General features: G+C 39.3%; 1 protein-coding gene across 3 annotated transcripts; it reads right to left on the bottom strand.

Moving 5' to 3' along the window:
- On the bottom strand, nt 1-15,417 carry RNF141 (ring finger protein 141). 3 transcript variants are annotated; one of them, XM_028731450.2, is made up of 6 exons: nt 15,232-15,417; nt 13,111-13,313; nt 12,164-12,272; nt 9,416-9,597; nt 5,533-5,640; nt 1-3,372 (listed from the first exon to the last, which is right to left on the bottom strand). In XM_028731450.2, exons 2-6 carry the CDS (start codon nt 13,251-13,253, stop codon nt 3,222-3,224), a joined length of 693 nt encoding a protein of 230 aa, XP_028587283.1. In that variant the 5' UTR covers nt 13,254-13,313; nt 15,232-15,417; the 3' UTR covers nt 1-3,221. The 3 variants fall into 3 exon arrangements, with proteins under 3 accessions (XP_028587283.1, XP_028587291.1, XP_028587301.1); XM_028731458.2 differs by lacking the exon at nt 15,232-15,417 and adding an exon at nt 14,980-15,107; XM_028731468.2 differs by lacking the exon at nt 15,232-15,417 and adding an exon at nt 14,255-14,499.
- Nucleotides 15,418-15,475: the final 58 nt, after the last annotated feature.

Raw genomic sequence — 15,475 nt, 5'->3', positions numbered from 1 at the left:
TGAAGGAGACTGAAGTGTTTATTGCACAATATTCACAACAATATAATACATTGGAAAGTTTAATAGCTATTAACACTCTTTATCAAACCCTTAAGAAATATTCACATTAATGCAAAACAGGGAAGTAATGCATTTTTTTCTTGCGCTACACATAATTCAACTTTTGCTGAAAATTCACTGTTTAAAAAAGTCATAGTTCTAAAACTATTCAACATTATTAAATTGACAAATCAAGTTTTCTTCCAATATTGAATTATATTACAGTTTTAAACATAAACGGTGTTTTTGGTGGTAACACGCATACTGGGTGAAATCCAATGTACAGCAAGGATTTCTTGCTTGCATAATGGACCATTTCTCTCTGTGAGTGCCCTAAATTTGTCTGTCTGGTTCTCCCAACTGTGCAGCAGATTTGAGGGCACACGGGGCAGTGGGGACCCACTGCACAAGCAGAAACCCTTGCACTATTGGGATAGTTTAGCTGATTACTGCTCATCTGTAAGTTCGAGCAGCCTTGTAATTTTGCCATGTGCAGGGTGTCTGTCAAGAGCACATGGGAAAGCTGCTCAGTGATGAACTGCATCTTTCTCCATGGGCTTCGGAGTAAACTCTCATAGCCTTAGAGAGCTGCCAGTCCTTTTAATACTCAGAGACAGGGACAAAACTACAGTGACATGGAGGCAGAAGAGAGGAACAGTAGTGGCACAGAGGAGTAAAGTGGCCTACATTTTAACAAGATACATTTTACAGTACTTCCACCACTGTGTATACTTATTAATTTAAAATGCTATACATATCACAAAGTTTACACCTATTTACAAGCTTCATTATTAGTGTTAGAATCAAAAGTACCCCTGCATCTTTACATTATAGACTATATACTCATAGCCTTGTTAGCATTTCAAAACAAGCCAGTGTTTTTTTTTTTTTGTAAATTTAATCAACACACCTCCACTTCTACCATGCTTTCTCTTCCCACCTTGTTTGAACAATCCATTCTATGGCTTATGTGGTAGAAATGTAGATATGTTTTGCTACACACACAGCAAGTCACAACAAACCTTTATTTCTGACTTACTGCTCATGGAAGGGGGCAGGCAAGTTCACAATTAAAATGTCAACTTATTGTGACATGCAAACCGGGCCAATTTCAAGCTGCTTAAGTCTGGTATGCAGGGCTTTATCAAGGACTCAATGAACTCTATTCAAATTAGTCCTACTTCAAGTACACTCACTGAATATAATGACCCAAAGTTAGCTATGTCCATTAACTTCACTGCATCTACTCTGAGTAGGACTAGCATTGAATATTACCCTAACATTTAAAAATCAAAGTATAAGTCATATTAACAACAGATAAGATAATCTTCATTAAAGAAGGAAGACTTAAGAGCTTACTAGGTTTAAAACGCTTGCTGTTAAAACATTAGGCACTTCTGCCAATTCCTAATACTTTGGACAAGGGTGGGGAAAATTAACATGATCACTTTTACAATCAACAAAAAAATCCCCAAACCCTTCACTGTTCACTATGATGTTAAAGAAACTGAAGTTCATCAATTAGCAGTGAGAACCATTTCCAAGAAAATTATATCAGGATTACAACCTAACACTGGAGTTCAAAGTAAAAGATGTCACTGAATTCAGTAGTCTAATTTGCTGTCTAATTTCTGATATTGGCAAGTCATTATAGATGGGGGAAACAACTTGAGCCATATTGTAATTGTCTAGATTGAACTTTATGGCTTCAAACAAGCCAGAAATATCTGCCATCTTCTGTAATGCAAAGTTCAGATATATTCTACAAGTCTTTAACCAGTATTTTAAACCTGCAAGTAACTTGAAGTATCTGCAAAACTTTAGCATAATCTCAAACAGCAGTGTTACAATTCACACATTTCCAGCAATCCCAGATGTGCAGCAGGTAAGGGTAGAGCTTGGCCAAAAGGGTATTTGCAGACATTGCCAATCATGCTGCCTGCAAAACCCCTTTCAAAGTGCAGGGCAAGACAGCATTTGAGAGTGGCTTCTGTGAACATTTTCAGAAGCTCAACTCCAAGTCTTATCTTGCCCTGTTCTTTGAAGGAGGCTTCTGTAGACCCCTATGGGCAAAAATGTCACTAGACATCGTGACATTAGACAACTGACAGGTGTGCATCTCTAGCCACTGGCCACCTGCCAAACTCCTGCACAAGGTGGGGGCGTTAACAACCTGGACCACAAGGCTAGAAAGGTTCCCCATCCCTCCTCTAAGTTGTCATTTTCCATAATGCCTCCATACAGAGTTCCTCCAGGATGCTGTTAGAAATGTAAAATTGTTGCTTGCAGCCATCTGCCACTAACAAAGTAATCTGAGGGCCCAAAAGAAGATAATCTGCTGAGTGCCACCCTTAAACCTGGATCCAGTCCTGGTATCAATACTCCTGAGAACAAGTAGTACAGGCTTCAGGGTTACCGATTCCATAAGACATTAAAGCAAAGCAATTGTGGTCAAAGAACACATTCCTTCGTTACAGTAAAGCATATTGCACCTGTAGAAAGGAGTCTAGCACCATCTATTTACCTCAGATCACCATCTTTTTTTTTTTTACGGTTATAATGGTGATTTAACAATGGAAGTCTAGAAAAGCTTGAAAGCTAGATGCTACGTTGCGTGATCAGAAACTTTGGGTCGTCTGTGATCAGCAAAGGTATGAACACATTTATTCCTGAATGCAAGCAGCTCTGACTTGGTGAACCTGGGAAGTTTTTTGAAGTTGACTAGACAACTCATTCTCCCTGAACAAGAATGCAAAAGCCATTTTATCAAAATTGTGTGCCATCAGAAAATTTTGTCTCAAAACAACATGCTACAATTAGTGGTGATTTAAGGAAGCATTTGTCAATACTAAGCAAGCCACAAGGGGCCAGTAGATGTTACTGAAATGTAAATGTGGGACAAATTCCTATTCATGTAAGCAGGCAGGCATGAGCATACACACATACTTGCATAAAGAAGGATTGCTTCTGAGGGTTAGAACAACAGGCCCTCAGCAACTTCCCACATTCTTCTGGACCATCTATATTATTGATGAGCATTTAAAAATATAAACGTGTACAACTGGCTCATAGACAAATGGTCACTTTTAAAGACCTACGACTTTTATAGAAAGCAATACAATGAGGAAATGAAACAATAAATGAAATCTTTTAAGATTTCAAGGCAATGGGCTTTGTTCCTGTCAGGGTCTGTGAGGCTGGCCTGCCTCATCTACCATGTTGAGTATGTAGGTAGCAATATCTTCTTCTGTAGGTGCATCTGATACCACCCAAGAATCATTGGCTGCAGTCACCTGCAGACGACATATAGGGCAATTCCTGTGGTGACCACTCCTGTGTAACAAGCCAGAAGAAAAAAGTCAGTATCACACAGTTTAAGAAGTAATAATACCCATTGCTACCTTTGCTTATAAGTTAGAATGGAATATTACAGGCATGACCAGAGAAGATTTACTGCAGTATGTTAGAACTACCATAGACGAGAAATACCCAAACAATCCTCAATACATTGACTAGCATGCCTTTTCTTGAAATCCACCAAGGAACAGTACCCCTATAACTGATTATATTCTGTTGCTTTTATCATTGGGAATTTCCCCCAATGGGATCTTCTCCAATTATTAATCCAAAGCCAACCTTTCTGTAATTTTAAACCATTGCTTCTATAATCAGTGCTTAGGGTACACAAAGTCAATCTATACACCCTTAAATTCCATTTTTCCTGTACTCCCTCCCTTTGAAATCTTTCAATTCAAAGGGCAGCACTGTGGATTCTTCCCAATTTGTGAACATCCTGAAGCTGTTGTGTCAAAACTGAACAATGTTCTTGCAGGAGGTATTTAGCAGTGTCAGGTAGACTGGTAACATCCCCTTCCAGAGTCAAATAAAAAACATCCCTGGTAAAACAACAGAGTGCTGTGGTATGAAAGAACAATGCTGTTTAATGTTCATCTTGGAAATCACTAATGCCCAAATGTTAACAGAGTTCCGTGAATGTTTTTACTAAAATTTTATTCCGATGGGGCCCTTTAGAGATTCCTGAGATTCCATTCAGTTTTCAAATGGAACTGGCAGCCCTGTTTATCTCCATAATCTAGACAGACGAGAACATGAGACTTTAGTTATTTTAAAAAGTCACAAGATTTTAGGCTTTAAATTCTGAAACCAGATTATATAAACCATTTTGTCCAGATGACTATTTGCTCAAGCCTAGTTTGGAATAGAGTCAAGCTGAATCTGCTTTGCACCACAGGTGGCTGCTACCCTAAGTGCAGAAGCTATCTTCCCTGCTGCAATTCTATTAAAGACATATAATTTCTTGGATACTTAGAAGCTGTTTCCTACACAAAGCATCATTAGTTAAAGGTATATAGGTATAATGTGCTGTAATAATTTCAAAGGGTTGTAGTCAATCTTAGTCATACTCAAAAGTATGAAATGAATGGACATGACTAACTTAATCTCAATGGGTCTATTCTGAGTAGAGTTTATACAGATACAGTGGTGCCCCACAAGACGAATGCCTCGCAAGACGGAAAACCCGCTAGACGAAAGGGTTTTCCGTTTCAGAGGCACTTCGCAAGACGAATTTCCCTATGGGCTTGCTTCGCAAGACGAAAACGTCTTGCAAGTCTCGCCATTTCCCCCCCGCTTTCCCCCCCTTTTTCAAAGCCGCTAAGCCATTAATAGCCTTTTAACAGCTTAGCCGCTAAGCCTTTAATAGCCGCTAAATCGCTAATAGCACTAATCCGCTTAGCGCTAATGGGCTTGCTTTGCAAGACGAAAAAACCGCTAGACGAAGAGAATCGCGGAACGGATTCTTTTCATCTTGCAAGGCACCACTGTACAAACCACAGTTCAAAATACCTTCAAGCCTTCATTTTTAAGGTTCTGAAGTAACTCCATACTCAAAACAGAGCAAAAGCTCCATTTTGAAACAGTTTCTCCGTCATCTGAACACTGTCAACATTGGGTGGGAATCAAAACTGTGCAAATGCACAAACTGACAATGCACACATTTCTGCTCTGCCTTTCCCCCGTGCACTGGTCTGATTGTAGGGGCACAGCTCCATTGTGTAATTAGGACTCATGCTGGCTTCAGCTAGTGCAACTGTTTAGTTGAATTCAGTCCTTTGTTTTAAATATATATGTGCAGACTGATGCTGACATGAACAGCAATTTGATTTAAGATTACATTAGCAACTTGCCAGGCATTTGTCCTGATGGTTTTATCTTTTAAGAGATTAAACAGGGAATGCCCATCAATGAAACACATTTTCTTTACAAAATCCAGTTTGCTTGATGCTCCCACATAACACATCCCTTACCTCATGCTATCTACCAAAATCAATGGTTTCTATTCTTGTTGTTACAAGACAAAGCTAGTGATGTGTTATTTCAGTGCTTTTCGGCAAATTTATTCTAGGGAAACTGGTCAAATTTCACAGGACGCCTCACAAAATAATGCAATCAGAGCCTGTGTCACAAACTTACCATTTATCAATGCATTTCTGACAAAAGCTGTGAGCACATGGCAAGATCAGATCAGCCCGTCCGTCCATGCAGATGCAACATTCTTCCTCATCGGTCAGCTGTTTCACCCTACAATACAGATAAAACTATTATTCCCAATCATAGCAATTAGAAGTGGGATAAATTTATATTTTGGCATTGCTCAGCATGTTTCTTCTGTATAAACTTTTATTTTTGTTGTGCATGTTTGTATTTCATAATATGGTGTCCAGCTCATGGGTGGCTATGCCACATAATACCTACTGCATTACATTTAGGTTTTCTAGCCTATCTCAACTGGTCTGATCCAGCAATCTCCTGTTGCATGCAAATGGAACCTCTCTGCATACAAAACAGCTGCTCTCTATAAACAAATCCAATATAAAACCAATACATATAAAGCCACTAGCTTCCGGAGCACAATTATAGAGAAGAGAACTTTCTCAAAGGGAGGTATATCTCACGCTCCTCTTTAATGGCCTTCCATAAACTATCCAAAACCATCTTTGTAAAGGCAGCTTTTGGCTTCTAGATAGTTGTTTCACTGAAATAGTTTTATGTTTCTGCTTGTTTGGAATAATCTTTATTGCTGGTACATTGTTATTGCTTTTCTACAGTTGTTTTTAGTTTTAATGTTTTTATAACTGATGTATTAAATTGTTAATTTATGGTTTGATTTTGCAGTTAGTCGCCTTGAGCAAGGTACCAATGTTTTAAATAAATAATAAATCATCATAATATATGCTGAGTGTTAAAAATCAGAGCATATCACCCAGAAAGGGTGGATTCAATGCTTCTCCACATTTGTAAGTGGGCACAATTCATGTGGGCTAGTCACCTTTGATCTTTGTGCATTTCTGCATATATACATATATAGCTATTGTTTCTACTTCATCTGAACACAGGAAAATGTGTTCTGTGTCTAGTTCCAGCAGCTTCTAGGCAGAGCAAAGCCTGTCTTTCTGGATGCAAGTTGGCCAAAGCACTCCTATTAAACAGTACTAGTACTAGCAGTAATATGCATCATTTAAATGCAGAGACAGATAAAATCATAATTCTCCCCACTAAGAATAAAGAGAATAAAGAGAATGTCTAGGCAACTGTCAATGCTGGGGTTTGCTTCACTACTGGTATAGTTTTGTTGTTGCAGCTCTGAACACAAAATAAAGCTAATGTGTGCATGAAAACACAGGACAAACAGCATTATTATAGTATGCACACAATATCATATTATGATATTCCACTGCCAAGAAGCAAACATTTTCTTATAGCAGTCAAGTTCTTGGCACCCTATTTTTGTGCCAAGAAATTCATTTTGGAAAAGAAAAAGAAAGAAATTCATTTTATGTCCTTGAATCTATTCCCACTTCTTGTGTACTCTGTATTTATTTTTCTATGATCACATGTCAACTGCTATTTTCCATTTGAATACTTGATCTAAATATCAGGTATTTTTCATCCCCTAAGATATGTCTGCACACAAAATTCACAGCCACTAAAATAAATCACTGTTGCAGAAATTTGCACCCAGGGTTAGAATCAATACTATATTTTCATATTTTCCATTGTTGAGGAATTTTATCTATGCAGCAATTCTCTTCTCAAAACAAGAATCCCTCTATATTGCTCCTAATTAAAACATCTCTTTAAAAAGATGTTTTATTTACATTTGCCATAAGCACCACTGGACATTAAAACTACCTTGAACAGCTAGCCATCCCTCAGGACTAGCAAACATTCATCACTTTGAATATCTAAAACAAAATAGGCACAGATTCCAGTAACTTGCTGTCCACTCATTAGAAAACAGGCTACCATTTATGAACCAGTACATGTCTTCCCCAAGTCTTCTGGGTTTAAGTTGAAGACCTACCTAAGAAGCAACTTTCACATGCCAAAAAACATAAACAGCCACAAAGAACAGTTCTGACTGTTGCTCAGATTTAAATAAATTTTCTTAAAGTTAGATTAAGAATGCAATGCGCAGCTCTATCCTTGCTACTACTAAAAGTTAAGGTGTAATCCTAGGGCACCCTGGAGAACGTAAGATGATGCGGCCTTCCCTCTCCACAAAGCTCAAGGATTAGTTCCTTGCTCTATACTGGTGGACAACTATGGCATTCAAAGAGAAAGGTAGTCTCCACTGCTTTATTCTGAACACCATACAATGAAAAAAAGAAACCACCCATATCACATCAAACAAACAAACAAACATAAGAGTTGAAGCAAGAAGAAGTAACAGAATACATGTCTCAAGGAATATGGATTGAAGAATGATTCCTAGGAACATAGCTGCCATATCCTGACTCAGACCATTAGTTCATGACAGTGGTTCTCAAGAATTTCAGGAAAGGGTCCTCCCTGGGTTCTGGCTGGAGATGCTGGGGATTGAGCCTGTGACTTGTTGCATTCAAGGCAAGCCCTCTAACACCAAGATACAACCTATCCCCTTTCCAGAATATTTCAGTAAACCTAAGATTCATGTGGGCCTATCACTATTTGACACTGTTCACTGAAACCAGACCAGGGGTAGCCAGAATAGTGTCCACCACAGCACGCCAGCCCCAATTTGCATGGACAACAGTCAGGGATGATGGGAGTTGAAGTTCAATAAGATCAGGAGGGTGCCACATTGGCCACCCCATGTATAAAATAGGGAGGGGGGACGCGTTTCAAAAATAGAGTCATGGAGATAGCCAGATGTTGGAAAACCAGTGATGGGCTGAACATTGATTCTTGGTATAACAGAGTATGGTCAATAGCATTGGCTGAGAAACTAACATGCCAGGTGAGAGCGGCAAAGGGCAAACACAATCCATATTCCTTTTATAACATATGGCAAATGTTTATTGAATACATAAATTTTTCAGACTGTGGCAGGAATCCACTCAGCACTCATGGGAAAATGTGGTGTGATCTCTTAGAGTAATCAAATGAAACTTTAACATATAGCATAATAAAAGTACCGTATGTAATTTTATCAGGATAAGTTACTTGTTGTTTACTACTGTAACAATTGTTTTATCAAAATTTATCTTCTGTACCATGAAAATAAAAAAACCAACAGTATTATGTCAGAGAGTTATTAAGGCCATAGGTGGCCTAGTGCTTCCATTTTATTCAAGCCATTACACTTTGTTTCCAAACAAACACCTTAGATCATCATAAGTCTGCAGCCCACTGCTGTTTAAAACACTGCTTCATACATATTTGAAAAGGAAAAGATTCTGTAATGCCATGTGAAGTAAAAAGTAATTCTGCTCTTTATAGGTAAGAAGCATAGACAGACTTAGGGTTCCACTGCTGTCATTGTATTTGTAGTTGTACTAGTCTTTAACAGGAAATCTAAGAACATTATGCAACCTGTTCATTTGTGCATTAGTTCAAGAGTTCACCTTCAGTAAAACTGGAAACAGATCATATCCGGAGAAAGACTATGCTTCAAGCAATGTTTCAAAAAGGATAGCCAGTTTACATGGCAAATAGATTTGCTTCTGTTGCAAAACAGATGATTTTCATTATACAAGCTCTTTGCAGGAAGAACATGTCTCTTTCTCAAGATTATAGACATTCAATGCAGGTGTTTTGCAGTTCAAGGCAGGCCTTGCTTAAGCAGTACCAACCTACCAATGTATTATTTGCATACAGCTCGAAACAGAAGTTTGTAACTGTAATAGTTAGACAGACGTACTGTCATCCAAGTTGAGATGAAAGACTTACTTAGCATAATCATTAAACTTTTTATTCTATGCAAAATATTCAAATATATATATATATATGAGTTTGAATATGTATACATAATGAGCTGAAGAGATTTGTGTGCTCAACTTCAAACATAAATGGATCTCTTAGAATACTGAGATACCTTCCCATCAAAATGCTGGCCTGACAAGATGCAACAGATGACAGATCCTCTGCAGCTCCTTCTGAGGCAATGTTCTGCGAAAGAACACTTGCTGCTTGACTCGTGACATCTTTATAAAGCTGCATGAACTGATATAAGTTCATGATTCTTGATGCTTCGACAACACCACTTGTCTTGTTTATCTAAACATACAGAAAGCAGTCTTACCATTTTTGCTACAACACCTCACTATCTGTGCTCAGCATTCTTTGTTTATAAACATACACACTCCAACTAGGACATAAATAGAGAGTTCAAAGACGGTACAAAGATCAGAGATTTCTCACACTGTGGGTGGCTTAAGAATGCTCACAATGACCCTGTCATTTGAAAGGCCATCCATATACCGTATTTTTTGCTCTATAAGACTCACTTTTTCCCTCCTAAAAAGTAAGGGGAAATGTGTGTGCGTCTTATGGAGTGAATGCAAGCTGCGCAGTTATCCCAGAAGCCAGAACAGCAAGAGGGATCGCTGCTTTCGCTGTGCAGCGATCCCTCTTGTTGTTCTGGCTTCTGAGATTCAGAATGTTTTTTTTTCTTGTTTTCCTCCTCCAAAAACTAGGTGCGTCTTATAGAGCGAAAAATACGGTAGTTTCCCTTTTAGTGACTTGGGTGAATGACTGTAAAGGTTGCATTAAACAACACAACACCAAGACTTTAAAAATAGTTACATAAGGGACCAAAGTCCAACCAAAATATATTGAGTTCTTAATATATTTTGAGATGAATCAGAGAATTAACAACTTTCACATACTTACAGAGATGTGACTCCCGGGGGTGGGGTGGGGAGAATCTGGATACCTTTTTTCTTAACCCTCCCCGCCCCACCACCGTAGGTTTTTTTTATGTTTTATTTAGGGGGTTGGCGAGACAGCGAAAAGCGAAATGCACCCCCCCAATTGACCTAGGGCCACTTCCCCTCCCCACGTGACGCCACTGCCACTGCCTCTTCCTCCTTCCCTCTAAGCTCAGGATTTTGCCGCCTTTTGAGATAGTAAGATTCATACTGTTCGTACTGGTTTTGCTGTTTCTGTTCCTTTCCTATGGTGGTTTTATGGGCTCCTTCCCCTTTCCTTAGTCTTTCAACTGTTTCATCTTATGTAGAGGAGCTGTCCAGTGTGCTGGACTCTTCCAATCCTGCTACTTGTCCTCTTGATCTGGTTCCATCTTGTCTTCTGACTACTATGTCTTTTTCTTCTGGCTCATTCACTCTAATATACAAACATGCTACAGCTTCTCCTATTCTTAAAAAAAATAATCTACTGATTCTTCTCTTTCTAGTTATTGTCCCACCTCTTTGCTGCCTTTTGCTTCTAAACTCTTGGGAGTGTGTTGTCTATTCTTGCTGTCTGGGTTTTCTTTATTTTAGTTTGGCCCTTGATTTTATTCTCTACTCTACTTGAGATGACTTACGAAGCATACTAATGACATTCTTGTTGCCAAATCAAAGGGTTTACGTTCCATCTTTATTCTTCTTGATTTTTCTGTGGCCTTTGACATGGTTGATTGTACTCTTTTACTGGGTTCGCTTAATGACCTTGGATTTTGTGATGCTGCTCTACTGATTTTATTGTATTGTTTATATTGTTTTAGATCGTATGAGCCCCACCCCCAGTAAAATTTCTTATCTTAAATGTGTTCAGAGCCATGTACATGGATGGTGCTATATAAACAAATGTTAATAATAATAATAATAATAATAATAATAATAATAATAATAATAAAAATTCAGGTATTTGGCCAAGGAATGTAATAAGGGATTCTGCCAAGCATATCCCTCCCGCAAACAAGGCCTTTGCACAACACAGCCTCTGACTCCTATTGCTTCTTATCTACTTAAGATTTCTCTATCTTCTGCAGAAGAAAGAAACTGATCTGTTTGGAAACACTCACATCAAATCAAGAAATATATTGACATGTGAAAGGGTAGAAACTTGTTGCAGCCATGGCAAACTTTCAGTTTTTAGAAATCCATGATAAATAGGATGACAAATATGAAGAAACAGAAACTGACAGGGAAGGCTTAGAAAAAGAGACCAATTAAATTTCATGTACTGTCTGTTTGAATTTTGTTCCCCCTCACCTCTTTTTGTCAGCTCTTTTTATGTTTGCCTGACACTATTGAGGACTGGAGAAGACATAATAATGTTCTGAATATGTAATAATTTGTTTTACTATAATGATGGTTTCTGGGTTTGTTTTTTGCCACCTTCTCCTAAGCTGGCAGAACCAAAGAGATACTAGATTCCTTACAGTTCAGCAGTTTGTAACTCCATTTGTAACAAAAACTTAAAAAATAAATTCAATTTGAAATTATTGTCTGAATAAACAGTGCTTTTAATATACCCAGCATTATAATTCTATGTTTATTCTATGTTTATGCTGTACTTTTGTACTGTTTTATTGTTGTTAGCCGCCCTGAGCCCGGCTTCGGCTGGGGAGGGCGGGATATAAATAAAATTTATTATTATTATTATTATTATTATTATTATTATTATTGGAAACCAAGTTATACATGACGCATTTTATGTTCCTAAAGTAACAAAGTGACTTTTGATATGTAAAGAGCACTTTAAAAAATAAGTTTTGAAAAATAAATAAATTCAGTTTCCCAAAAATATCTGTTCCACCCCCACCAAAGATATAGGAGAAATGCCCCCCCCCCCCGGCCTCAACATTTACAGAAATTTTACCATTCTACAAACTTACCTTAGTACACACTACTCGAACAGCTACCTTCCAGAGAGCAGTGGAATCTGAACCTGGCTGTACTTCAAATAACAGGTGCTTGTCCTGGCCAGAACCCAACTTGGCAGTTCTGAAATTATTTAACATCCATTTATTTCACAGTATGAAATAAATTTGTAAAGCACAGTTCAATCTAGATTAGAAATGAGAACAGCCAATATTCTACACTTTAATCTAGAGATCCAATTCTAGTACATACACGAGAAACAGACATCCTCGAGGATGCACAACTACCATACACAATAAAATAACAATGTAGTTTTCCTAAATCTCCCTCAGCTTGGGATTCCTAAGATAACACATTACCCATGTCTCCTATCTCTCATCCTCATCTGTGCCCCTACAGAAAGCATATATTTTAATGCAATTAAAGAATATGAATATATGGAGCTACCTTACAGATTATTGGTCCATCTAACCCAGTACTGTAAACTGTGATGGCAGCTGCATATATAGTACCTTGCCAAAGAAATTAATTCTTCTTCCCCCTACACATATGCTGGCTAAAATACTTTATGAACATACACTTCATAAGGTGGGTTTTATAAACATGCACATTTCAACGTTAATGTAACTGCTAGACTATATTTTACTCATCTACAATCAAAGAGACAGAACTATCTAGCACTGAATAGAACATCTGATGTATATCTTTCATTAGGTTTCCCACCACCACCAGAAACAGCTAACACATTCATTTTGGAATACAGGCAACTTCCCATTTGTGCAGGGGTTGCATTTTGGGTTATTGCACATGTCGGTCATTCCACAGCCAAAAATGGCACGTGTGGGTGGTCAGGCATGTTCCAAATATGCGCAAACAAGGAGTTGCCTGTAGTGTTAAGGAGGATGTTCTTTCAAATACTGAGTCATCTTAAATGCAAAAGAATAAACTGAAAAAGCCTTACGTGTCATTCATTTCAGCTACCCTCCCCAAAAATTCTTCATATGTCAAGAAACCACTTTCTCGAACCAGGGATACATGTTTGACTACTTTTTCTGGCAGCTTATTAATAGCAGAGTGTGTCTGGCTTGAGAGCTGCTGGCCCATGACGACGTTCTTTAGCTCAGCATCCAAGAAGAAAGGCAGATCCACTTATTTGCAGAGTTTCTGATAAACAAATTTAAAAATGTTGTACTGTATTAGTATGAAATAATCAACATTGGATGAAATACTCAAGATTGGGCTTTTCTTTTACTTTTAATAAATTGCTAACAGCTATGCACCAAGATATGTACAGATACCAAGACCAAAATTGCACAACCACAAGCACTATTGTAACAAGAAGGCAAATGTACTTAGTCCCCTGTGAATATACTTACTATGTGAACAGAAACTGTAATACACAAAATGCAATTACAGTCAACCACAATGCATCTGCTATACTAAAACCTTGTAGACCAAAATGCAGCACCTGCTCATGAATTGCTTGGCTATTCATGTTAAGCCATCCAGAAAATAACAGGGTACAGCAAGTTTTAATAAACTGTTAATCGGAAGAGCATCTAAAAGGTTGAACATGGAACACACTTCCTAAATTATACATGTGGTTTAGAAACTACTATAATTTAAGCTGCAATTTGCCATGTTAGTTTTAAATATATGTATTTTAAATAAGGACTTACTAACATGTACTTTAAGGACTGAGAAATAGTAGTTATCTTACAAATTCTTTTAATAACTGCCAAATAGTAAATAGACCAAACGCTTTAATTTCCTAAAACAGATACGCAGGGATACAACATACTCCTAGGAATATAATGCAAAATCATAATGAGAATGCTATATGTAAGCACTGCAAGACCACGGCACACTCTGTAAAAGTCTTATTTACTTTGCAGTTTATTTTTTGCAAACTTCTAGAAGTAATATATAAAATAACTGAGATTCATGAGCAACCAAATATCACGTGCTCATAATAAATCCGAGGCAAAACTTTTTTTTACCTAACAAAAGTAAAAGGATATCACATCCAATGTACCTATTTTTTACACAAAAACAAGCAAGCAGAAAGAAGCTCCTTAAAACAAATATTTCAACCATTCGCTAACCTGTAATTCTAGAAAAAGGCAATCCTCTCCTCACTATTTCACCACAGTGAGCATGTAAAGAAAAGCATGTTTGATATACCTATTATCAAACTGATCTTTTGTTAAAAACAAGTAATTACAACACTCTTTTGGGGGGGAAACCCAAGAGGTGGCTGAACCGTTATACCAACCCCAGCCTCCTCCTAGGTTGACATCACAGGAGAATCCAGCACTTCAAAATAATATGGGACAGAAGTGTTTTTGTAAACCGCTTTGAGGTTGTTTGTGTGTCTGTGCGCTTTTTTTGTTTTTGCTTTTTTTTTTTTTACACAACAAAGCGGTATACATATATATATATTTGACGAAACAGAGAAACAAGTGGCTCAAAGTCCTTTCGAGGCTGGAACATGCTTGGGTTTCCTGACCCTCGCTTTAGCACAAGAGGTACCGCGAACGGGTATCTGTTGTTGTCAGCCACTTAGGCCCCACAAAGCAGGGCAACAGCTTTACTTTCCAAACTCGGTTTTGAAACGGAGCGTGCTCGTGAGAAAGAGGAGGAGAATCGGAAGACCCGGCCCCAAATCAACAAGAAACCGCAGAGAGCGGCAGGGCAGCCGGACCCCTTGGGGGGCTGGCACCTGCCAAGCTGTGCTCTGGACTCAGGAGCGAAAGGCAGCCCCGCCGCGCCCCCCTTCTCTCCGAGGTCCCAGAGCTCACGGGGCCGCGCCCAGCAGCGCCACACCCACCCGGAGCCCCTTGAGGAGAACCGCCGCCGCCACGACGCCGTCTCTCCTCCCTCCCCGCTCGCGGCCCGAGGCGCCCAAACGCTGCCGGAGGGAAGCGGAGACGGGCGCTCCCGGGCCTCCCAACGCCCGAGGGCGGGGTTTCCTCAGTTCCTGAGCCCGCGAAACGAGGCTTCTGGGCTTGGGCGGCGGGTGGGAAGGGCAGCTCAGGGCGCTGTATCCGCAGCCAAGAAACGGAGGGAGCTCGAGCCTCACCCGCAGCGCCTCGGCATCCTGCTGCTGGTCGCGGGCACCGCCTCCCTCCGGGCGCAGAGGAGGCCTCGCTCCTCTTCTTCTTCTTCTTTGCGGTTTCAACTAGGCGAGCGACGCGAAAGCTCGACATATGGGCCAAACCGGCTCCCGTCGCGTTCGGCTTACGTATCCTCGCGCTCCCCTCGCCCGCTCCCCCGCGCGCCCTCTGTCTGCCGTTGGTTTTTCTGGTTGCTAGGAGACGGACAGA

The sequence above is a fragment of the Podarcis muralis genome, chromosome 1, assembly GCF_964188315.1.
Source record: "Podarcis muralis chromosome 1, rPodMur119.hap1.1, whole genome shotgun sequence".
NCBI lineage: Eukaryota > Metazoa > Chordata > Lepidosauria > Squamata > Lacertidae > Podarcis > Podarcis muralis.
The sequence above is the reverse complement of the archived record's forward strand: the minus strand, read 5'-3'. Positions and strand labels throughout refer to the sequence as shown.

Excerpts from the sequence above, each read along its gene's own strand:
- RNF141 (XM_028731450.2), bottom strand. The coding sequence starts at position 13,253 with ATGGGCCAGCAGCTCTCAAGCCAGACACACTCTGCTATTAATAAGCTG. Across the intron at positions 12,273-13,110 it reads GTAGCTGAAATGAATGACAC|AACTGCCAAGTTGGGTTCTG; the intron begins GTAAGGCTTTTT and ends AAATAATTTCAG. Across the intron at positions 3,373-5,532 it reads CAGAAATGCATTGATAAATG|GAGTGGTCACCACAGGAATT; the intron begins GTAAGTTTGTGA and ends CTTGTTACACAG.